Source organism: Cyrtonyx montezumae, unplaced genomic scaffold (assembly GCF_038088225.1).
Source record: "Cyrtonyx montezumae isolate F1298 unplaced genomic scaffold, pur_monq_1.0 scaffold_27, whole genome shotgun sequence".
Lineage (NCBI taxonomy): Eukaryota > Metazoa > Chordata > Aves > Galliformes > Odontophoridae > Cyrtonyx > Cyrtonyx montezumae.
The window spans coordinates 633,875-659,835 of NW_027072014.1; the positions used below are offsets into that span (position 1 = coordinate 633,875).

General features: G+C 36.7%; 1 protein-coding gene across 1 annotated transcript in view; it reads right to left on the reverse strand.

Moving 5' to 3' along the window:
• EDIL3 (EGF like repeats and discoidin domains 3) overlaps positions 1-25,961 on the reverse strand; it is a 261,366-nt gene that overhangs the window by 97,903 nt on the left and 137,502 nt on the right. Inside the window, exon 5 of the mRNA XM_065740528.1 lies at positions 6,418-6,531. Coding sequence (XP_065596600.1) covers positions 6,418-6,531 — 114 coding nt within the window. The remainder of the gene's footprint in view (positions 1-6,417; positions 6,532-25,961) is intronic.

A 25,961-nucleotide genomic window follows, 5' to 3' on the forward strand; every position in this document is an offset into this window, starting at 1 on the left:
TTCTGTAAACAAAATTTCTATGAAACCACACCAACCCAAAAGCTAGCTAAGTGACATGTAGCAATGATAGTAGACAACAATTACTGGTTTAAAGGACAAGGCTTTGATCTGAAAGTAATTCCATCCACATTTCTCAGTGAAGTAATAACCCTGTATGATATTTGTGAATTTCAAATCCGTAGTTCCACTGTGATTCAAAAACTCATGTTCACCCTTATACATCTCAGTCAGTATGCAGAAGGATAGAACACCAAGCCTTTCTCTCAGCAATGTGTTGCTGCAAAACTTTTCTTTCCAGTGCTGGCAGTAAGTAGCACTGTGGCTGCTGATTCTCACAGACCCGCAACAAGTCGTGACGGACCACATGCTGATTTTCTTCCAACTAACGATAAGTCACCGGAGACATTCTACATCTCTTTTCTTCTAAGTCCTCAGAGCATCTAATGGTAACATGGTGGTGGTCAGGGCCTAAAATAGATGTAACTTACTAACATCACTCTTTCTCCTCCTTGATATCTCACACATCACTGCACCAGTGCCTGGAACAGGAGCTTTGCTGGACTCTCCATCTGTTTAAAGCAGCGTGAGCTGTGAACCTTGCCTCAGCAGGAACTCGATCATTGAGCATATTACATTTCCTTCTTCTTCCGAAAACTGCAGGTGGGATCTGTGCTGAGCCTGGAGATTTTATTTCATTTAGGGCTCTTGTAACCATGTTTTATTCTGTTTTCTCTTTAGTTAATGCGCGTTTTCATCTCTCACAGTTTGGTTTAAATTTCACGACCAAAAGAATGGCATAAATGTGAAAGAACTTTCAAGTCGCCAACTTTTGAGAAGTTTATGTAATATCTATTCTACCCTGTACCCCATTCATTAACCACTGTGGACTTCAAGGCAGTTTCATTAGGATGGTAGCCCTAAAAATGATTTTACTTCTGCTGCTCATTTCTGTGTCCACCAAAGGGCAGCAACAGAGGAGATCAGGCTGACTCAGATGTCAAGCCACCCTTCATGAATCATGAATCTGGTCTGGAGTAAGTTACCTACATGTGATAAATACTAAGCCTTGAAATACAGTATTTTCGCAATTGAACCTGTACCTGGAACAGAAAAAAATAGTAATATGGCTGTTGACAACTTTGTTGGGCCCACTGAAGCTCTGAATTGTTTTTTCCCTATATTTGTAATCATTAGTAGTGTTATTGAAGGTGTTCTTACATAGATTTAAAGTTGTTTTTTTTTTTTTTGTAATAATAACTGATTATTTATTTTCAAATTGTTCTTCTGGTTGCAGCTTAGCTTTTATTTCCTTATACTGTGCCAATTCGTTACTTTTCAATTATTTTACTTCTGTGAGGACTTAATTAAGAATGTGTGATACTGACCAGACCAGGAACTTAAGAGCTATAGAGTCTACTCTGAAAACAAAACTATTCTGTAAGTTTTCTTATATGGTTTAGAAATGCTAAAATACCTACTGTCATAGGCTTTGCCTCACATAAAAATGCAAATAGAAATTCCTTCTACAAAAGAACAGAAGGTGTGTTTATAAGTATTTTTCCTTCTTTAATTTTCATGAACATCAGTAATGTAGAACATTAAAGAAAATGGGGGTCTGTATTGCTCCCTCAGGCTGAAAAAGATGATGGTGGAATTCAACAAGGAGGAGGAACCACTAGCCCCAGTGCAACCTTCTCACCACTTTACAGAGTAATTGGGAGTCATCAGGAGTAAAGAACAACATAATCAGTATATTTAAGCCAGAGATGTGGCAAGAAAGTCATTGCAAGTTGATTCAAGCTTACATGGGATGTCAGAAAGTCAAGTTGTAGCTTCTTGAAAATGGTTTTGACTTCAGTATCGGAGTTATTGACACACCCAAAAGCTAGTTCAGAGCTATGTGAGTCATGGAGCAAGGAGATGATTAAATGGGTAAAATTGTTGGCTCCTAAGGGCTTGTCTGAATATTTTACAATGAGTTTCTGACAGGTGTCTGAGTAAAGATTGGGTCCTTTGTTGCCTAATCAAAGATAGATTTTGAGAAATGAATTTTCAAAGTGAGACAGTGCTGTACAGTACAACAGCAGCAAGATGAAAATGTACCCAAAGGCACAGGACTGAGGATTTTGTTTAAGTATCAAATACTGAGTATTCAGTCTCATTTTCCCATTGTGCTGAAAGGAAGAACTACTATTCTGATCCACTAAGCTAAATTTTGCACACCTTTGCATCTTAACAGGATGGCTGGACAAAGAACATTAACAGCAGAAGGGCCAGAGCCTGCTTTGTTGTTTGAAAACTCAATATTAGATGTGTTAAGAGTTTGATTATTTCTCACTAGGTCATTGAAATGCCTGGGAGAACACTTCACTTTTAACAATGCTTTCTGTCATTTCTATAACTTTTTCTGCTTCTCTGCACTTTCATACCAATGTACTACACAGAAATGCCAGCCAGACCATGTTTCCAGCCTCAGCAAACCTCCCTAGTTTCAGCAAGAGATTTAAGAGGGTTTTTGTCCAACAGAAATACAGAAATTGGAGTCCATTCATGATATGCTGAAATAGTTAAGAATATATAAAAAGCATCACCCTTACCACTGAAGTCTGTCTTTCAACACTTATTTAACCACTTAAATAATTTCTATTCTTACAGTGAATTTAAAAGGAAAAAAAAAAAAAAAAAGGACAGGGAAGATAGCTTAGACTGTACTGAATTACATGGGCTAAAATCATACTAAACATGTAAAAGGTTTTCCCTTTGTAGCTTTGGAAAACATTTCTAATATGTTTTGTTAATAATTCCTTATGTTATCCTAGGAGGCCATAGATACAGTATTAGCAATAGTTTTGTATTAAAATAATGCAGGTCTTTTCGGCACAAAAAGTCTTCCACTCTTAAGTTTTTATAAGACTAGTGACACATTATGCCCTAAACCAGAAACAACGTAATATGAATGCTAAGTTATCTATCCTTAATATGTTTAAAAGTGAATTAATTTATTCAAAAGTAAGATGTATGTATACATATTCTTACACATGCACACATACAATCTCCTTAATTTTCCATGCAACAAGTCCTGAACTTTTCACATAATGGAAAACAGGAAGGTATGTATTTGCTAAAATTTTGTCTGCTGCATTCTTGGCCAACCAATTGAAAATTCTAGCTTTCAAATATTAAGAGCTGTGAAATAAAATGAGAGAGAAAAAATTGCAAAGAATCCTTGTCTTAGTCTTAAATATAAATGAATAGTTTCTTCTCCCTTCATTAGTCTGATTAACATTTTCAGCTTGTGTTAAGTCTTGATTTTATGCCCAGTCTCTATTTCCTGCCACTCCTTTGTACCAGCTCCGTACTAGTGCGGTGAAGCAGTTCACTGATCAAGGAATTGAGATGGCTCATTTGTTATTCTTTAATTTCCTGTGTCAAGTTTTGCTGAGAAAACAATACAAACAGGCAGCTCAGAAAAAAAAGGCAAAGAAGCATCAAGACAGGCAAAGATGAGAAGCAGCTGGGCTGCTCTGTCTAAGATCTCATGGAACTTCTACTTTATCGTATGATGCAATTTAACCCAGGGTATGCTATGTTTGTACCTTTTCCCTTTAAGTATTGAATATCTGCTTAGAAATTTGTGGAATTATTAAGTAATAGTGAATATAATAAGAGAGCAATAGGAAACTTTGATTCACTTTAAGGTCTTAATCTGTATGACACCGAGAAGTTATCAAAGGTTATCTAGCACAAGGGCATAGTGATACATGTAAACAGAAGCCTTGAAAGATCTTTTTTGTCTAGGCTTGCCAATTCTTCAGGTAATTTTTCAATATGGAAGACACAGAGAGAAGGTATATTTTCTAATAAAAAAACTGTTGCTCTGATTTCCATGGAGGAGAATGCAGAAGACTGCTGAGTATGGTACAAATATGCCACTGTACTAAAGCACAAAAAACAGTAAAACACTGTGAAGATACACCGCGTAGCAGGCTCTGTGACACATAACACAACTTGGAGCCCTTCATCTGAAAGCAGACTTCCTACATGTGGGCACACTAAATAGACAGAAAAGTAGGAAAAGGGGCTACAGAATTTGTAAGAAGTATTTCTGGTAACACATTTAGCCTATAACTTTGAAGTAAAAGCATAAGAAAATCTGCCATGTATTTTTGTGGCAAAAATCCATGCCAAACAACAAATTACACCTCCAAAAGTGCAGTGGTAAAGTTGCAGCAGGTACACTGTTGATACCCTCTGCTTCCTAAAAAACCTGAACACAAAATTATTGCTATTCACAATCTATGCTGCACATGGGATATTTTAATAGTATAGAGCCATAGAGTGACGTTAAGAGTCTGACACTGATAAGCATGAATCCTTGATGCTTGCAAGAGAACTCTGTGATCCTGAAAGTAAAATCACCAGGCCCAGGAGTATCTGTCTTGGAACCAGTACTTATTTATAGTGGCTGAAGATCTAACAAAATCTGTAATGGTGGTAATCATCACTAGTAGCCTGCACTCAGCCCAGAAGAAAGAAGAGTGTAAGAACAGAAGGAGATGCAGTTATAAAAATGAACACGCTGAGGCCTTAAGAAATGTGGAAGGTAATGTGCAATTAATATTGCTTAGTTTTTACCTTCACAACACGGGGAAAGGAGCTATCTTTCTATTCTGTTGTCATTATGTGGGCAAATTTTGTGAATACCAGATGCTCAGTGAAGGTTCTCTAACAGGACGACAAGCTTATTTCAGAACAACTAAATATTTTTGGAAGCCATCAGTGCTCTTGTATTTCACATTACTTTGACTGTGCCTCCTGCTGTGCTTTCTAGCAATACGCAGCAGCTGGTTTTAGCATCACGTACGCCTGAATGGCTAGCAGCTAACTAGCTAAGAGAAACGTGGTGCATTTAAAGACATAAAATGAACAGAACAAAATTTCAGTTGGAGAAAAAACATCACAACACTTCAAGATGAGTAATATAATAACCACTGGTTATATGCAAATCTTAATGTGCCACTGAAAAAAAACATCCTATAGCACAGACTTGCAATTACAGGAAAACTGAGTGCAAAGTAAACTTTTGTCTTTTTTCTACTCTATCTAGGTTACTTCACACATTCTATGATATGATGAGCAATCCCTCAGCTTTGTGAGGTAATTCTGAGACAGCAATCAGTAATTTACATAATTAGTGTAACAGTACTTAATTATATGATTACTGTAAATATCTGTAATGTTCTAATGGTGTAATTGGAATGTGTAATTACTACCTGTAATTACATAATTAGGTGTAATGGCATAACAAAATTTATAATGAAAAAGGTGGATATTTACAATGCTAGTAATAGGAGCTGGTATACTGCACAGTAATACTGTTGTTATGAAAATAAAAAAAATCTGTTTTTTAATGCTACATTTGGTAAAGCCAGCTCAAAAGCAGATGAATGCTAAACGTTTGTTAACAGTGACAGAGAAGTAGAAAAATGTGGGCAGTTACTTCAACAGTGGTAGTTCAGAGGTTGCCAGCCAGTAAAAGCGTTATTGCCATTGTTAAATATTTCAGTATCTGAATTTCATAAAATTTTGTAATTACAAATTTAAGTACTTCTGTCTTAACACTTATAGCACATCTCATTTTACATTCCTTCCATGATGCCATCAAACACCAGATCGGCGGTACCTTCATACACAGGCCCCCTCCCAGAGGAAGTACAGAAAGAATTTTGCAACATGGCACTTTATTCTACCTTTAAGGTTACCTAGCCCTTCATATGTGAATGATTCCTCCATATTAACACCTTTAGGAACTGGATCTTTTGATCTATTGAATGTCATTCATAAAACCATGTGCAAGTGTTCCTAACACAGATCCTGGAGTTGCTCCTCTAGGAAATTCTCTGTAAACCAGTAGTCCAATCTTCCACATGCCTGTTTTTGTCCTCCCTTCAAGTTAGTCCCTTACTTACTTGACACCTTTTTTATGCAGACTCCTTACTTAAAACAGTTAAGAGCCAGGGTCAAAACAAATGGTGACACATCAGAGAAAATATCCCTTACCCTGCTCTTGTATAATTGGTATTTCCTAACAACTGTTGAAGATGTGATACTTGCATAAAAGAACCCTCAGAATGAGTCAGTGTTTATATTTTTCTTCTTTACACTACAGACTCCATTCCATTTGACTCATAGCATAATTTTATGTTTTGCTAATATTTCCATCATATCTGATGCTTTACTTCAGCCTGACAGATTAGATCTCTTAAATTTCTTCCATTTATAAATGAATAATAGGACTACTTTAACCATTGTGCATCTGTAGACTAGTTACACGTTTCTATAGCATTCTCTAGCTGATTCTGGCAAAGAAAATAATGACAATTTTAAAAAGAGATGTTAAATCTTGGCAATACTTACTCTGTTGGCAGTTTCTCCCCATAAATTCACCTGGACATTCACAAGAATAGTTGGCAACGAGATCTGTACAGATTCCACCATTCTTGCAGGGTTCAGCTTCACACTCATTTACATCTGTGGGAAGCCAACAAGATAATGTCAGGATTAGCAAATAAAAAGTGTTAAATCAATAAGCGCGTATTTAAAAGTACTAAAACTTTATACACTAACTGTAGAAGACATGCATTCTTTTTTCCCAGCAAACATACTCAGTAAAATTAGTGATTAAACAAGGCTGTTTCTCGGCAAAAAGATGAAAACAAATTCACATAAAGTTTGTTAAACCTACAAAAGATTTACTGTGTCCTGTCACACAGCGGAATTAGAAGTTTTGCTCAGAGATTTACATTATAACCTCCTGAGAACGTCAGAGGTTGGCCTTAAATGCACAAACTCAGTCCTAACGGAGTGCTCATTAGTGAGATTTTTAATTTCTAGAAATACAGTGAGACTTTCAATTTCTAGAAATACAGCTACTTGCTACTTCTTCACTAACCGATGCCATTTAAGAATGTCTCTCAGTTCATTTTAACTCATGAAATATCAAACTGACCCAGTTTTTTAATTGTCTAATTTCCTTCCTGTGCATGAGTTAGTGAGCAAACAGAAAATAATAGCTTGATCTAAAAGCTTGCAAATTTTATTAGATTCAAAAGATACTGAAAGGATAAAATTTATCCGAATTTCCTTTTTTTACTACAGTGTGTCAAATGCTGCAAGAACACTCCCCTGTGATTTTCAATGAATATAATATCAGGTTATTTTTCTAAAACGCAGTATAATATTTTTCAGTCATCATAAATAGACACATCAATGGCGATATCTCACAATTATGTTCTTACAGAATAAAAATAAATATACAAAGAATTTTAAGTCTTAGAAACCAGTATGGATTTTATGTATTACTATCTCAAATAACCATATCAATGCATACAATTAAATATTACACTAGCTTCATTAATGGTTGAAGTCCTGAGGAAGAGAACATAAATAGCAAGCATGAAATCTTTAGCTTGTATTATAATTATACTTGACTAAGGATGAATATTCATTTCAGATACAGTTGAGACAAACCACACAGGTGTACAGCACAGAAATACATTTTTAAAATAAAGATATTCAAATGAGAGAAACCAGTTCCATCCTTTGGTGAGTCCAGTGCCCTTTGAAATGAACTAATACTGCTCACTGTCCTGTTGAACCTGCTCCTGCCTCCAAAAGGCAAGACTGGTTTGATTTGGTATGTACAAACTAAAGAAGGTCCATATCTTCCCATGTATTTTAAGCTGACAAACTGACAATGCTGTGAAATCAGCAGTGCAGCACTCAGCCCACCCACCTGTCTGTCCCTGCCCTGTTTGAGCAGTGAGCCCCATTGGTGACACCCAGCCAACATCAGACCATTGCCTTCCCTTCTGATGCACCCTGCAGCTGCATTAATGCCTGTGCTGGGACAGGGCAGGGAGCTGGATGGGAACTGAAGACACAGAGGACAGGATAGCTCCATTGGTACCACTGTCACGTAAGTATAAAAATACTGGGGGAAGTGAGTGTTCTTGACCTAGAATCTGCTGTATCCCTTCTCTGCAACCACAGCAGCAGGGCTCTTCCTGAATCTGGATTCACTTAGAGCCGTCAGCACTACAATAAGAAGCTTCTAGCACAGCTAAAAGTCTGGGTAGGTGATGGAAAGCTCAACAACCTCTCTGATAACTGGCATGGCAAGAGATAGATCCAAGTGTTTCAGTGTACCATCAATGAGATAAGCATTTACCTAACTGACAAGACTTGTAAGTACATGGTCAGCTCTGCTTGGGTTTGCTCACATGAATCAAGTGTGAGACAGATCCTGAAGTCACATCTTCATCACAACAATGCATGTTCAGGAACAGCACCAAGCTGTACTGCTGTCCTTGAGAGCATTGTTTTCAATATGTGACCCCATAAAATCTGGAAGAGTTTCTATCAAATACACATAGCAGAACTCTTCCTCTTAGATCCAAGTAATGTGTATGGTCAAAATAAGTATGGTCCATGTACTAAATGCAGTGTAATAAGGCTTACATAGGAGAGGAATAATTTAGCTCCATCAGCAAAGTTGCTTGTCTTTTCATAGTTTAGTATGTAGCATTTGAACTTTTAATTTGATTTCTTATATGTACTAGAAATCTACGTACAAAAAATCCAATTTTTTAATACACAAGTTTCCCCTGGATTTTGCCATGTCTACAGGGAAATTTTCTCCAGTCTTTCCTGCAAATTTAAAAGCTGTGTACCTTTCAAGTTGGAAAATTTGCTACAAATGAAACAAGTAATTCCTGCAACTTTTCATGTAGAATGAATTAAGCTGGGGTACTGTATGAACCAATATTAATTTTTTAGTGCACAATACACATAGCTACAGTGCCTTCTAGCTTCTTCAGTTACTCTTTTTACTCCCCTCAGCACTTCTGAAATATTTGTTTCACACAGCCAGAGTGACATGTGGGCTACTTCAGTGAGATGCAAGTTGGTGAAATCAAATCAGTTTTTACTAGAACACTCTAAAGAAATAACGTTTTTTAAGGATGATTTTTATTCCAAAATTAAACTTGCTGCCTTTGTGGCTATAAGAAGAAAAGCTACTGCAAGCAATTTACAATGGATAAAGAAAGATTGCAATATTTTTGAATACTGTAAGATATTTTTGTGTACAGCAGTATAATTAATTGATATTCTGTGCATATGCTGAATTGCACTGATGCCAGTGATTTCTTTAAAGTGCATTACTCTACCAGGAAATGCACTGGATTAAATACAACTCAAAGCTCAAGAACAGTATATATAGGAATCTGAAAACCTATATCCAATGTTCATTTCAAAAGAGACACAATGTGGATTAGACAAATAATTAATCGTGTTGCTTTACAATCACTTGCTTATTTTACACAAAACCTTTATTTGAACAAAGATGCATTAGATCACTGCGTTTCTGCCCAATTTATGTTTCTGTTATCACAAACCTGTTTGTGATTACAGAAATATGTTTAAAAAATATAATGTAGGCTGCTCCTTTTTGTGAAGTGATAGTTTCTTTAGATTCTGCTGAGAATCTATGCAAGGTATATATATATATACATGTATTTATGCTTGACTATATATAATTTCATATTGACCAGACAAATCTTCTTGCTTCTAATAAGGAAGTATGGTTTAGGGATATAAAGAAAACAAACAAACAAACAAAAAGAGACAAATCCAAAGTATTTATTGATGCCAGTGGGTATTCCTTACCAGTTTCCCATCTATGAGAATTTCTCTCTCCCCTTGAATCATCTAAGGCACATGACAACCACCAAATACCACTTATTGATCAGACAAGCTAAAAAGAAATCTAACTCATTCGTGTTTTCACAGCCATAGACAGCAGGTCAAAAAAGCAAGAATGCACCTTTCAACTCATCTGATCAAATGGCCTATGAATGCAGAGCATGTATGAGGAGGAAAGATCACAGAAACTCATCAAGCTCATGTACTGATGCTATTGCCTCCTCTGCCCTTGCTCTTTCAATATTTGGTTAGATGGATGTCAAGGTTTTCAGCTGGAATAGTGTCAATTTTCTTTTTAGAGGCTCAAACAATATCGTTTTCTGATTTTTTTGATGAAAATGATTACACACTGATGTTTTGGTTGTTGCTGAGCAGGGCTTACACTGAGCCATAGAGTTGGGCATGCACATGAAGCTGGGAGAGGACACAGTCGAACCAGACAAAGGGATGTCCCGAGCCATATGTTAATGTGCTCAACAATAAAAGATGCAAGAAGAGAAGGAGTTAGGGGAGGATGTTTCGAGCAATGGTGTTTGTCTTTCCAATAAACCATTACATGTGATGAGCCCTGCTTTCCTGGAAGTGACTGAACACCTGCTTGTTGATGGGAAGTGATCTTTCTCACCTACTCAGCACAGGTGAGGCCTCATCTACAGTTCTGGTCCCCGGTACATGAGGTACATGAAAAAACTTCAGAGTCCAGTGAAGGGCTACAAAAGTGATGAAAGGTCTGGAGCTGAAGGGAGGGTGCACAGAGAACAGAGCCAGGCTTTTATCAGTGGTGCCCAATGCTAAGCCCAGAGGCAATGGGCACAAAATGGAGTGCAGAAGGTTCCCTCTGATCATCAGGCAACAATTCTGTGTAGGGTAGGTGATGGAGCACTTTGCAGAGGGATCCAGAGGCTGTCACATCTCCTCCTTGGAGATCTCCAATATCCGCCTGGACGTGGTGCCATCACCCTGCTCTGGGTGTCCCTGTTGCAGCAGGAGATGGGACAGATGGACCCAGAGGTCATGGCTACCACAGTCATTTTGTAATTCTGTGATAATCTCCCTGCTGATGTGAAAGAAAATGCAGGGATAAAACCTCCAGCTAAATGTGGAGGCTAGTTTCATTTCTTTGAACTAGCAAAATTTCAGCGTTGTATACTAAAATTAATGACTGTTACTGATCTCTGAGCTTCTTTTTAATTATGCATGTCTTACTACCTGTTACCTATAAAAATATCACACCCTGGGCTAATAAAAATTCATGGACTTCTTAGTTGAATTTCTGTCTATTAAAAAGGAGAAAGAAAAGGAAAATCACGGTGTGCTAGAAATAAAATGTGCCAAGGGAAATGACCAAAGAACAGATCTGTTCATTTCTATATTAAATTCTTTATATGTATTTATGCAATTTAACAAGATACTTCAGCTCCCTATTTGCCTTTTTAAGCAAAGCCTATTAACCTTAAGTTTTCAGCAGGTTATTCATCATTTTAATGTAGGCTAACGTATTTGTGGAAAAAACAAGGTCGTGGTGAACTGAAAAAACATTAAGTGAACTATGAACAATCTTTTACTTGGTAAAATAAACGTAATACTCTGTACTCTAAAAGCTTTTCTATGTAAAGACAATCTTCTCAAGATACATATTTTTTTTCTCGTTTGCCATTCATATTGAAATATGTAGAGAAAAATGCACAACTTTCTATCACATTTTATATTGTCTGTGAGATGATGTAGAAAACAGGCTGAACATTAAATTCCAGATATTTTAAAAGTAATCTTCATATTCTATCCCCCTACTGAGCAATGATCTGTGAGAAAAGATGAATTCTTTCATTACTATATTAGTTACTGGGATCCCACTGTAACTTTTTCTTTTTTTTTCAGTTATTTGAGCACCTGTAGACTCATCAGTTCAAACAATAGTTTCTGAAATAGTTGCTCCTAAAGACTTTTACAAAAAGACATATGTTGACAGATACAAATTCTTCAGTGACAACACAATTTATGTACTCTAGAAAGGGTCTGCTTTTAGTTCAGGCTATGTACATATGAAAAAAAAAATCACTGTAATTTACCTTTTAAGTTAAGCTTAGGTGTCGTGCTAGGTCAGACTTTGACATTCAGTTCATGTATCTTATGCACTGTAGCAACTTACACAGAGATATCTGGCTGCTACCAAAGAACTCAGTTTCTCGTGGAGGGACCTCGTAAGTCTGCTAAATACTGAGAAAAATGATCTGCTGGACAGGTTTAACTGCTGGCATGGGATAAGTCAATATTCCTAAATTTTAACTAGATTACTTTAAAAACCAAATCAAACAGAAATTGAGAATCTTTTTCTCTCAGTAAAAGGTTTCTTTTCTGAGGATGGATTCTGAAATTGAGTGTGATGGAGGAACAAGCAAACACTGTCCTGTTTCTGAAAATAGACTGCTGTTTGAATAATTGCTTGAAGACAGCTGATGAGGAAGTAAAGGCTACATTCAGATTCCTCTGTATCCTGAAGATGATTAAATTTACATTTCCTACCTTACGCTTCCTGTGATCAAACGACAATTGCAAAGCTATTATGCACGCTTCTGTTTGAAGCGCAGTCATCATGCATCCTGGAATAGGATTGCTGTTACAAACTAACAAGAGAGAAGTAAGAGGCAGTTTGGCTATGTTGCATACTGATTTAGGGAATCACCATGGGGCAGAGTTCTGAATTTTCATCCCTCTTCACTGTATAACATTTTTTGTAATTCTCTATTTAATAAAACATGAATAAAATCAGGTCCTGCATCAGCAAAGATATAACTAAACATATTCATTCCTTATTTTGCACTTTACGTGCTAACCACAGCCACATGCATTCTAGAAAAAGATCCTGAATAAAATGTGTACTTAAATCAGGTAACTGTCATAATCATAAATAGTGTTTAACTATTACTTCAATTTGATTTCTTTAGTGTGCTATTTGAAATTAACCTGACTTTTTGTGATAAAGGAACAAATAAGCTTGACTGTTGTTTTTGCCAACACAGCTTGTATCTTGGCTATAAAAGCACCAGTACACCTTGTTCCTGTGTCCTGCCTGCTTCTTTTTTACTAAGCCCAAATTCCAAGCTCCTGGCACCTGAGCCTTTATTTTTTATCCAAGACTACATCTTCCAATACAGACTTCCTGAATTTCCCTTCCGCAAAAACACACGTTCTTTCTTTACTCTCTATTTTTGTACTCTCTTCCCCACCATATGTTGTCAGTTCAGCTTGGCTCTAAGTCATGTCATCTGTCTTCTCGTTTGATAAAACGGTTGGCCCATTTCAGCCACAGTGTCATGATTCAAGCATCCACACTAGTAGCCAACTTGGCCCTTGATAGGAGACATTCATTAGCAATACTCCAGTTGTATCACAGTAATATCAAAAATATTTTTCCTGGTAAAGTCAATTTAATATATATATAAAACAGGAGTTCAACAGGGTATAATCTTTATATTTTAATTATCTTTCATGAGGAATCACAACTACAAACTGGTAAAAGATCAAGCCAGACATAAGAATAATGAGAAAAAAAGTAAAATATTTCTGTTTAAAAAAGAAAAACAAAAATTCTCAGAACTTCTCTGGCTGAGTTCTACCTCAAAATAAAAATATTTTTGCTAATTAATGCTGTGCTTAATCATAGAATCATAGAATTATAGAATCATAGTCTTGGGTTGGAAGGGACTCAACGATCACCAAGTTCCAACCCTGCTGCCACATGCAGGGTTGCCAGCCACTCGATCAAATACTACATCATATTAGCCAGGGTCCCATACAACCTGCTCTTAAATACCTCCAGGGATGGGGCATCCACAACCACTCTGGGCAATCTGTTCCAGCACCTCACCACTCTCTCCATAAAATTTCTGCCTGATATCTAATCTAAATCTCCCTTCCTTTAGTTTAAGACTGTTCCCCTTTGTCTTATCACTATCTACCTAAGCAAAAAGTTGATTTCCATCATGTTTATAAACTCCCTTAGAATATGGAAGCTGCAATGAGGTCTCCCAATGAGGTCTCTGTTTTCCAGGAAGAACATTGCGAGTTCCTTCATCCTATCTTTTCAGGGGAGGTGCTTCAAACTTTGGATCTTCTTTGTGGACCACCTCTGAACCTTCTCCAAAAACTCCACAACTTTCTTGGCAAAATCTTCCACTTTGTCTCATTGAACCTCATTAGGTGTACAAGGGAGCACCTTTCAAGTTTATCAAGGTCCCTCTGGATGGCATCCCTTCCAACAGCACTGCTCAGATTGGTGTAATCTGTAAACTTGCTGAGAGTGCATGGAATCCCATAATCTATGTCACTGATAAAGATCTTAAAGAGTACTAGACCTAACAGTGACCCCTGGGGGACACTGCTTATCACTGGCCTCCAGCTGGTCATAGAGCACATAGATCATAACCTCTGGCTGAGACCTTCCAACCAACTCCTTTTTCACCCAGTAGTCCACCCTTCCAATCCACGTATCTCCAATTTAGAGATAAGGATGTCATGGGAGACCACATCAAAGGCTTTGCACAAATCCAGGTACATGACATTATCCCTTTGTTCACTGATGCTGTAACTCCACCATAGAAGACCACCAGATTGGTCAAGCATGACTTTCCCTTGCTAAAGCCATACTGGCTGTCTTGGATCACTCATCCATTCCTCATATGCCTTAATATGTCTTCCAGAAGGATCTGTTCCATGGTCCTCCCAGCTTGAAGTTCCCTGGGTCCTTCCACCCTTTCTTGTAAATAAAAGTGATATGCTTCCCTTTTCCCAGTCCCTTCATCTGACTGGAAACTTGTAGAGAAACACTATATGGAATAATTACCTTATACCTGGACCTTAGACTGAGCTTTTCTTCTATTTACTTGATGGCTCTCAACAGACTTCTTTAAAACATTCTTAATTTTTTTTTAATTTATTTATGGCATATTGGTCCTGGAAGACTTAGTTGTGTTAAGTGCTGTAAGACCACACAATGCATTTGACTTTGGTTGCAGAACTTCTTAGTACCCTGTTGTTTAAATATGCCCTTCCAGATACTCAGATTTTTAATTTCTGATTTCCTAAAAAATACAATGAAACGTAATACTATGTACCCCCCTTTTTTTTAATTACCAATTTGTAACAATTTGTACAAATTCACTCCCATGAAATCTGTGAATTTAATGCACGATTAAATCTGAACTAGATGCATTCAATACACACTCAAAACAGAACAGACATCTGTTAAAATTTAGTGGCTTGCCTGCTTTTTGAAAGCTAGTTCCCTGACCACAGAAGGCTTTAAAAAACCTGTGCCAAATAACCTGCAGGAAATTTCTACACTAATGTCATACCTAAGTGATTCACTGTTTAGATATTGTTATTATCTGATTTTCAAAAAGAGAAGAAAACAGCTTCATGCTTAATAACAAAAAAGAAGTACAAGCCTCTTGTTCCCCATCCTTAAAGGCAAAACATTATGCTATCCCTACTGTCATGATTCTATATAAAGCCTTCTTTCTCCTGTAAGTATTTGATATGACATATTACAGCAAATGTCCTCCAGAACAATCCCTTTTGTTAGACTTTTTTTTCTGAACCGTTCAGTAGAATACATTTCACAGAATCACACTATCACAAAATTGTATAGGTTGGAAGGGACCTCTGGAGATCACTGAATCCAATCCCTGTTAAAGCAGGTTCCCTACAGCAGGTTGCACATGTAGGTTTTTCTGTTTTTAATGGAGGTAGAATGGAGGTACAGATGAGAAATAAAACGAGTATGACTAAGAATAAAAATATGTATTTTATCCTGATTCTGCTGCAGATTCCAGTGTAAGAATCTAGACTTCACTCAACTTCCCTAAGCCTGTTTCTCTTGTTTCTACTCAGGCTTTTTTCACATGGTGAATGTGAAAAACTACTCCTAGTTTTATGCATATCTGAAACAAAATACAATGGTGGGAAGGAAATGTAACCAATATGATTACATATATGCAATTATGTACCAAGTATTATTATTTTTACTTGGAATTTGTGAGAATTAGAATAAAAATAATTATATATTGTGGAGCTTTTCAGGGAGAACTGTTTTGAACAGAGTAACAGTAAAATTATACGCTCAATAATAGGGGTCATGACATTGTCAAAGAATCATAGAATGGCTTGGATTGGAAGATACTTCTAGTTCCAACCCCACTGCCACAAGCAGGGATGCCACCCACTGGATAAGTCTGTACGTGTCCCCAGCTATCCTGGTCTTGAACATCTTCAGGGATGGGCAGTCCACAGCTACCCTGGGCAGCCTGTTCCACTGTCTCACCACCTTATAAAATTTCCTCCCAGTATCTAACCAAAATCTCTCCTTTCAGTTAAAAATTGTGCTCCCTTGTTCTGTCACTATCAGCCCATGGAAAAAGCCAACTTCCCTCCCAATTCTGAGCTCTCTTTAAACACTGAAAGGCCACAATAAGGTCTCCCCAGAGCATTCTCTTCTCCAGGCTGAACTAGCCCAATTCCCTCAATCTTTCCTCCTAGAAAAGGTGCTCCAGCCCTCTGATCACCTTAGTTGCTTCCTCCGGATCAGATCCAACAGCTCCATGTGTTCCTTGTGCTTGGGATCCCAGACCTGGATGCAGTACTTTAGGCAGGGACTTACAAGGGTAGATCAGGGAGGACGATTGCCTCCCTCACCCCTGCTGACCACCTCTCTTCTGATGCAGTACTCTTCTGAAACAGGACACTGCTGGTTTTCTGGGCTGCAAGTGCACACTGATGGCTCACGTCCAGCTTTTTGTCTATTAGGATCCCAAAGTCCCTCTCTGCAGGTCCACTCTCAGTAGGTTCTCATTAGATTCATGTAGACCCACAACTCAAGCCTGGTCTCTTTGGATGGTATACCTTCCTTCTTTTATATCAACTGCACCACTCAGCAAACTTGCTGAGGGTGCACTCAATCCCACTATTCAGGTCACTGAGAAAGACGATGAAGATCACCAGTCCTAAGATGGACTCCAGGGGACACTTCTCATCACCTGCCTTCACCTGGTCACAACCCTGCGGCTGTGACCATACAAACCATTTTCTGTTGCATCAGTACAGGTTAAGGGATGACCTGCTGGAAAGGAGCTCTATGGAGAAGAACACAGAGTTCCTGGTGGACAACAGGTTGGCCATGAGCCAGCAGTGTGCCTTGGTGGACAAGAAGGCCATGGTATCCTGAGGTACATTAAAAAGAACATGGCAGCAGATGGAGTGTGGTGATTCTCCCTCTTTATTCTGCCCTGGAGTGGCTACATTTTGAATACTGTGTCCAGTTCTGGACTCCTGAGATTTAAAAAGAACAGGGATCTCCTAGAAGGAAACCAATGGAGGGCTGCAAAGATGATAAAGGACCTGAAGCATCTTCTGTATGAGGAAACGCTGAGCAACCTGGGTCTGTTCAGACTGGGAAAAAGAAATCTGTGAGGGGATCTCATAAATGTTTAGAAATATCTAAAGGGAGGTGGGAAGCAAATGGATGACGCCAGGCTCTTCCTGGCTGTGTAGCAATAATGCAAGGAGTTATGGTTTAAAACTTGTACATAGGAATTTTCATACTAACATGTAGAAGAACTTCTTTACAGTAAGGGTGACGGAGCATTGGAACTAGTTGCACGAACAGGTTGTGGAGTCTCCTATAAAAATGAATATCCCATGGATTGACCCATCTTGAATGTCTTTTGTGTGTGACTTATTACAATAAGGGATCAAGCTTTAGCTGGGGGGGGGGGGGGGGGGGGGCTGGGCTCAATTATCTCTCGAGGTCCCTTCCACCTAGAGTGACCATATGAATTAATGACTTTGTGATTCTATAATTCCTCATCCACTGAAGAGTGGACAATCATTCTATTAAGAACGACAGTATCATTCCATTAACAGCAGAGTAAGATAGGTAAGAACAAACTCAGAGGATGTATTACATAAGGAGGTGAAGGAAATATAAACAAGGCGTGAACATGCAATTACTCTGATTATATATGGACATTTGAGACACACTTGTAACCAGCAATATACATTATCATCCAAGTGCATAACAGAAACAATTTTGAGTTCAATTGCAAATACCAGGAATTCTGTCAGAAACTGCCTCTTAAGCATTTTTCTAATGTAACAGCCCTGCCTTTCAACCTCTCCTTTCAAAGCAATTTCATATTTTGTTAGGCTTTAGATGCATTTCAGATTTTTTCAAGGTGTCTCTATAACATGTTATTTTACTTAAAAAAAAAAACAAAAAAAAACCCTCAACCTAGAAACGATTCTTTTCCTTACTTCAAAAAAAAGTGACTGTTAGTCCCCCTTCAATTTTAGGTCAACTTGTTTCAATAACATTGGAATATACAGCTATGATTATGGTTTCTTCTTGATTTGGAGGAAAGCACAGTTCTGAGAGTGAAAATGAAAGGATTTTTTTTATGTTGTTTTCCTAAATATGATGCAGCAAGTAGGTATTTTAATTGTAAAAACACAATATTTTTTAATATGACTAATACATTTCTGCATCAGCTCATATAGTATCTATTCTACCTATAGTTTACACCTTTGTTCACAGCAATGCTGTTATAGTATCAGTGAACAGTGATAGTATCTATCTGAAAAATCACTGCAGAACAGATATGCTATAAATAGCACGCACACTCTTGTCCATATTTGATGAGAATGCACTGGTGACTGTTGAAAAAGAATGTTTTGTAGCTGAGAATTTGCTTTATTGAATAGTGTTATTGTGCTCTCTGTATCTGCAGTATTCAGTTTAAAAGAGTTGGTACTTTAAAAGTTTTTATATAAATTGAAACAGATTTTTCTTATTTTTATTTTTATGTTTAATGTATACTGTCATGGAAACCTTCACCTCATTAAATAATTTACCACGCAATTTTTCAACGAAGCTGCAAGTCTTCAGGGCAACAATTCTTCTTGCTTCCAATTTACCTCATTAAAATAATTGGATATTTATATAACAAGCATTTGACAAATCATTTTAGCTGCAGTTGAATAAAACAAAATCATATTAAAACTTTTGAATCAACTTTTGAATTAGACTTCATTACAAACTATATTCCCAAATTCTCAACCTCACAGGTAAACTTAAAATATCCAGCATTAGACTATAACCTCTAACTGAGCTGTTAGTACGCAAATTGTAAGTGGGCTCATGGCAAGAAGTCCAATTATTTTGAGAAAGTTTGAACACAGATCAGTAAATGAGTGTACTTTACTTCATATACTCCCAGATAGTTGTATTATTTTGAAGTGCAGTTATTTACACATTTATAGAAGTATAGTTATGGCATGTGTTTTTTCAAATGTTATTAGACTAACAAGTCCTGGAGGATATGATCATAGATGTTCTGAAAAGACTAAAACAGATGGTTGTATTTATTCACATATCTGCATTTCATACACACAGAATGAAGTGTACTCCTTTATAGCCAATCTATATTCATCTAATTTCTGTATTCTTAGGAGTTCTCTGTGGGACTTCAGTGAACTTATGTTGCATAAGTGCAAATAAAAGTGCTGCTCAAATATTATTTTTATGCTTTGCTAATACCTTGCAAATTTATACTTCTAGATACTCATAAATCGTGCTTTTTAATTCTTATAAATCTCATTGTTAGATTTAAAAACAGAAAAAATCTAATAGTCTAACTGTCAGCAGGAGAAAAGGTAAGGTCTTTGGCACAGTTCTTCAATCTCTTCTCCCTCTAGTGACTGCAGAGTACTACCCTTCATTACATTTAACATGCACAGACACCTAATAGATCAGAAGCATATTTATAAATCATATGTATGGAGGGTTACTAAATAAAAGGATTTATTACTGCCTTAGATACTAACATCTTTGTCAACCCACATGTTTATTGCAACAGCATGTACATCTTTAACCTTACAATAATTATACATTTCCTTACGTTATACACATTCAAACATAAAAGCGAGAGAAAAGATTTCAGGAACTACAGGTCACTCAAATTCATTTCAGACCCTGGGAAGGTAGTGGAGAAAAGCATCCTGAAAAGCATTTCCAGAAACATGATGGTGATGTGAAGCAGTCAGCATAGATTTATGAGGAAATTGTGCTTGACCAACCACACAGACTTCTACAATTATGTCAACAGCTTGGTGGACACAGGCAAGCAGGGGATGTTATTTACTTCAAATTTAGTAAGGCTACTAACACTGTAGCATTCTTGTGTTGGGAATGACACTGCACAGATTAGGTAAGTGGATAGTGAGATGAATGGAAAACCAGCTGAATGGCCAGACCCTGACAAGTCCAATTGGAAGCAAGTCACTCATGGTGTACCCTAGGGCTCCCTACTGTCTTTGGTATCATTCAGCATTCTTGTTGCAAGTTGGCAGGTGACACAGCAAAGGGAGAAGTGACCCTGCTTTGAATAGAGGGTCTCGGTAGGTGAACCCCAGAGGTCCCTTCTAATGTATGATTCCATTATATATGAATTAAGTATACATGCCATGTATATGGTATTTATTATATTTAGCAAGTTTATGAATTTATTAACCACTTACCAATCATTTTATCTTTTGGACTACTATTTTCTTGCTCCCTTTGCTGAGGTGATAAAGAATTTCAGATCTTGTTTCCCCAAAAAGACGCAAAATATACATGAAGCAGTTTCCTCACATCATCAAAGACTATCTAGTACAGGAAGGAAACTATTTATTGTAATGACTTTTGTCTCCATCTGACTGACAGCTCTATTATCTCAGAGGGCATAAAATCTTGTTCCTCTTAGAGAGTTATATGTCCTGCAACTGAAAACAGCTCTCAGTTCTGGAACTTGTATTTATGGAACCTAGCTAGGCAATGTCACCTTTGTTTGATGCTCACATCAAATAAGACCTATCTAAATAGGTTATAGCATTTTCCAAGACTTTGTTCAGTAGCTAAGGAATTGACTTTAAAGATACCATCTCTATCAGAACTTAGGACTACAGGTGATGCAATCCCTGCAAAACATCTTTCTTTTTTTCTGAGGAGCCTCTTTCTCTGTTAGAGCATTGAAATGATGTTAGAAACACAGACTGTAAGCTCTAAATTTTGGATTTCAGTAAGCTATCTTCATCTTTAATTTTTCCCCCCTCATTTTGTTGTATGTCTTCTCCTGCAGTGTGATTTCGGAACTCCTTTTGATACTAAGTATGAATGTCAAAGAAAGTAGAATGGATGAAAAAACAGTCAAATTGCTTTCTAGCAATGAAAACTACCTGCACTGGAAGAGAATATTGCTTTTAACAAAACTCTAAAAACTGCAAAAGCATAAACATGTTTATGCATGCATAAACAACGCTATTAAATACAAGAAAGGATCAAATAAAACACATTTCCAGAACAAGATGCCTCACTGACTTGTATTGTGGATAGAATTATATCTGACAAGATTACAAAACTTATTATTTGCAGACAAGCAGCAATTTATATTCTCTTTAATGCTGAAACATACACACATTGACCATGCAAAGAAAATTCACTCTCAATTCTTTCTAGTAAGACTGCAATACTTAACAGCTATTATTTTTGTTCTTTCATTCCCAAGCACAGATACTAGAAGTTCCTCTGAGATCATAAGCATCTACTGACACCTGGAATCACAAAAGATCTGAACGCTTGTTCAGAAAATATCACAGCAACAACTAACATCTCTAGAAAGTCTGAAGAGTATCCATGCTTTTATTAATAGCAATCACCAAAATGATGTGCATCAGCTACAACATCTATCTAATCTGATGGAAATCAAGAGCTGACAATTCCAACTCTTACGTCCCTCTACATATTCTATCCCTTTTATAGGACCTTGCAGCTGTGTTGCTACAAGGAGAATCAACTCAATAATCTAATCCCACAAAAAATCCTTTCTCATGTTTGACTTGCGCTCTTCCACACAAGGCTAGTGACTTATATTGAAACCAGGTCATTGAATCTGATGGGGGTAAGTTCTCAGGGAGGTTTCAAGCTGACACACAGTGGATTAACAAAAACCATGCCAGAATACAGACCATGAGACTACATAATGTCAAACACCTCTCAGGACATCACACATTAAGAATCAAAAAAAAAAGGAAGAGAAACGTGAGCTCTTTGAGGTTTGCAGTGCAGCTGGAAAAAACTCAAGCAAAGATGGGTTATGTCTGCATTTGAAAGCAGTATGCCCTTACAGAATTGTATTTGTAGGCTATGATGACTGGAGTGGAGGATACAATGCCTGCATTCACTGTATCTCAGAGATAGTGTCACTGCACAAGGTGGGACTGCTGCTTTTTCTGTTCGAGGTGGGTTGGGCAGACTGAATTGGGTGGACTTCTCTCGCTGATTTGTGTCAATACCTAGTGTGCAACATGAGGAATTTCAGACTATCTGATTATTTTATTTGAGATTATTTTCATCTCAAAGGGATCCTGTTATTGTGCTCTGAGCCAACTCTGTCATGTGAAGCAAAGCATACCAAGTGGAGATGAGAAAGATATATTTTTTAATGCACTCCTAAACTAAAACACTCATCAGATGTCCTACAGAAATAATTGTGATACTTAATGTATCTGAATAAATGAAAGATAAAAGAATATCCTGGGTATTCATATGTAAATGTGATGGCAGCATGAGTTTTCTTTGACATAGCTTATAAATATAAAGGGAATAAGTTTGTAATGCAAATTGGCATATACTATTAGAATACTATCTTGGTATAATGCACTTCAACTCCAAGTAGTATTTCTTCCACGTTTTGAACTCAGAGGTAATTGGTCTAAAAATATTCTTCTTTGCATCAGTGTATTATTTATTCACAAATAAACTCATTGATCTCAAAAGTGATTCACATGAATGACGAATACTTAAAATTTCAAAAGAGCAGCTAAAGTACTCTGCCTTCTTCAAACTCTTCACTGAGTCTGTAGTATAGATCCTTCTTTTTTTTTTTTTTTTCTATTTTTAATTTCTAGCACAGTCATTTGGAGTGCCATATGAATTATTCAAATTACAAACATTAAAGTGTGTCATATAGTTTTCAAGTAGTTCAACTAGAAACACAAATATTCTATGCAGAGATCTGCACAATCCTATGTTCATAACACATATACAATATTTTAATTCCTCTTCCTTGACAAACCTACACACAGATGGTTCAGCACAGTACTTCCTGCAGCAGAACAAAAAAAGAAAAAAGCATTAAAAAAATTTAAATGACAAAACTCATCTTTGTTTTCTAACAGCTGCTTCCTAGAAAGATAGATCACAATACACCACTCTGTGACAAAACTGTAAGTCATAAGTTTTGCCTTTTTAGGTAATAAGATTTTACTTCAAGATTTCATTTATCTTTGTTATCTTCCTCACACAAATATGCTGATACCTCTGTAAGGAATCTGCGACTGCAATAGGGACTGAAAGGAAACTTCCTTTTAAATCTGCCATGGATCCTAAGCCATCACAATTACTGGAACTGTCTCATAATGGGCATAAAAAATAGGGAGCAAGAAGAGAGAATAGATGATAAACTCATCTCCAATTTCCCTATGCTTTTGCTCTATCTTTCCATAATTCTGGTGTCAGTCATCTGCATCACCTATTCAGAGTTGTAATTATTATCAAATTACAGTAATACTTTTCTATAGGTGTAATAATATAGTTAAAACAGTCTTAAGAGCTTCTATCAATTTCTTAAGACGTGAAATTGACAATTTGTGACATTCACAGTATTACATGTCACTTAGCATTTCAAGGCTGTAACAAAGGGCACATGTTCAAAGCTATCAGAAAAGGGCTTCTAACCATGCAGAAAGCCAAGGACACTGATCTCAATAGTAATTGTTCTTTCACTGTTAGAAGGGGTCATGCGAACAGCTGGTAAGTAGGCTTGTTCAAAAAGTAAACTATTTGACAAGCTGACAAACTTAAGTTAAAGACAAAGTTAAGAATCTGCAATCACTTAAACAAGTATTGGTAAGATCATTTACAGGACTGCATTAACAAATGCAAAGATCTTGTAGGTCCTTTCCAACCTTATGAACCTATGAATCTTGGCTTTTTTAATTAGTATTTTTCCATTTAAAGTATGTTTCCCTTTACAGTAGAGTCTTACAATACCAAATACTTGCTAGGATAGTGTTGTGATTATTCCCATGGAGAAGGCTAGGACTGATCAAAATGAAAGTCTTCAGAGGTCACACTTCCAGAAATCCACCTAAACAAGAATACTGAATTTTGGAAATAAAAAGTGAAGTAGAAAGAAATGCACATTTTCCTCACTCGAGTTCCAAAAAAGAAAGGAAAGAATATCTACTTCAATACAATACTTGTATTCTCCAGTGCTGACAACAATGCTGTACTGGCTGTGTAACACCCAAAATGCACATGCTATTTTTGTAAGCGTGAATGGGAATATGAGAATAACAGAACATGAAGTAATAAAATGTCATGGAAGTCCTGTATAATAGCTTTTGCTTGTTTGAATGCATAATCTTGAAGAAAACTGAAAATATTTATATGGTACATACTGCATGGAGTAACAGTAGTAAATTATAAAGATTTATTATAACATATATTGAGATATTACACTCGTTGCTCTTCTCAGTGAATAAAAATTTCAATTGATGTGAATTGAAATTTGAATGATGAGTGCATCATCAGGCTTTTATATGAAATCTGTTTAAGCATAAGATATTTCAGAAATACAAACTCCAAACACAAATAATTGTAAGGAAAACACATGAATAGGAGTGGAAGGGACCAGATGAATCACAGTGTCCAGTTCTGTTTCTGCTACTAAAGAGCTGCCCATAATTCTTCACACTCATCATTTTGTTGTAGTATTTCTCTGGTGCATAATGATTCTAGTAGTATATATATAAACTAACACACTCCTTCACATTCTCATTTCATGAAGCCATGTAAGACCATTTTCAAAAAAGCAATCTAGTTACTGAGTATGTGAAAGAGAATTTTTGTGAGCTTTTCTGCAGATGCGTTTGAATGCAGTTTTAGCAACTCATTGACAGCATTTTTGGTAGTGTATTAGGTTATTCTCACACTGAAAGAGGATATTATATTTATATTAGAAAAGAGGAAATGTGTAAAGCTGATATTACAATGAGATAACTATTACTGAATTTAAAGAGTTCAGTATTTCAGCATTCAGGATCCAGAATTTATTATTAATTCAAATATAAAAAGGGGCCTGTGTGAGCAAAACATGTTCCACATGCTATCTTTTTAATGAAAAACATCAACAAACTAAATTCCTTTGATAATCAAACAGCAACGCACGTATTTTTGGAACACTAATTTCTTCCCATGATTAAACAGCTGCAATCCTTAAGACAGTAATGAGGAGAAGAGATATTTACCCTCCTACTAAAGATGTTTAGAATGGTTATTGCCAGATGAAGTGACTTTTGTAACACAGAAGTGCACATCTCTTTGAAAGTACCAGTCACTGCATAGTGCAGTCAGTCATAAGAATCTCACCGCTCTGCTCAACATCCCCATAAAATCCAAAAGCTATTAGGAATATCTCCTTTCCTTCCACTATCACATCATATAAAAGAAACTTACTTAGACATCAAATTAGGAGGCTTAATAAAAGCCAAGCTCAACATCCAGCTCGGGTTAAAATAAGAAAAATGAAACATCCAACAAAATGAAAGGTAAGGAACATAGAAAGCACTGTAAGGATCTTCCAACCTATAAATGGTACAGCTTTTAATTTGGTAGAGGTTGCTTTGTCAGTAAGATACATCACATAGCAAAGACAGCTTTAAGAAGGTCACAGAAAAACCATTTAAAACTTTTGCAAAAACTTTTATGAAACAGCAAGGGGAATAATTTAAGCTGTTCGCATAGAAAAGTCAGATGGTAACATGAGAAATATATGCAAAATAATAAGTGATATACAGAAGGCACGAAGAATCTTCATTTCTACTACTTATAAAACACACCAAGAGATAATTTAAGATCCTGAAAGACATGGAGTTTGAAATTGAAAAGGATTGAATTGTTTTCAACTATAACAACAACAAAAAATGCCACAGGATGCTCTACAGCTTCCTCACACACATATCTTCGCCAGGAGATGGTCAGGTTCCTGTATTTGAATTTGTTGGTAATCCAAAGGTGTCAATTATTCATGATCTCAGAT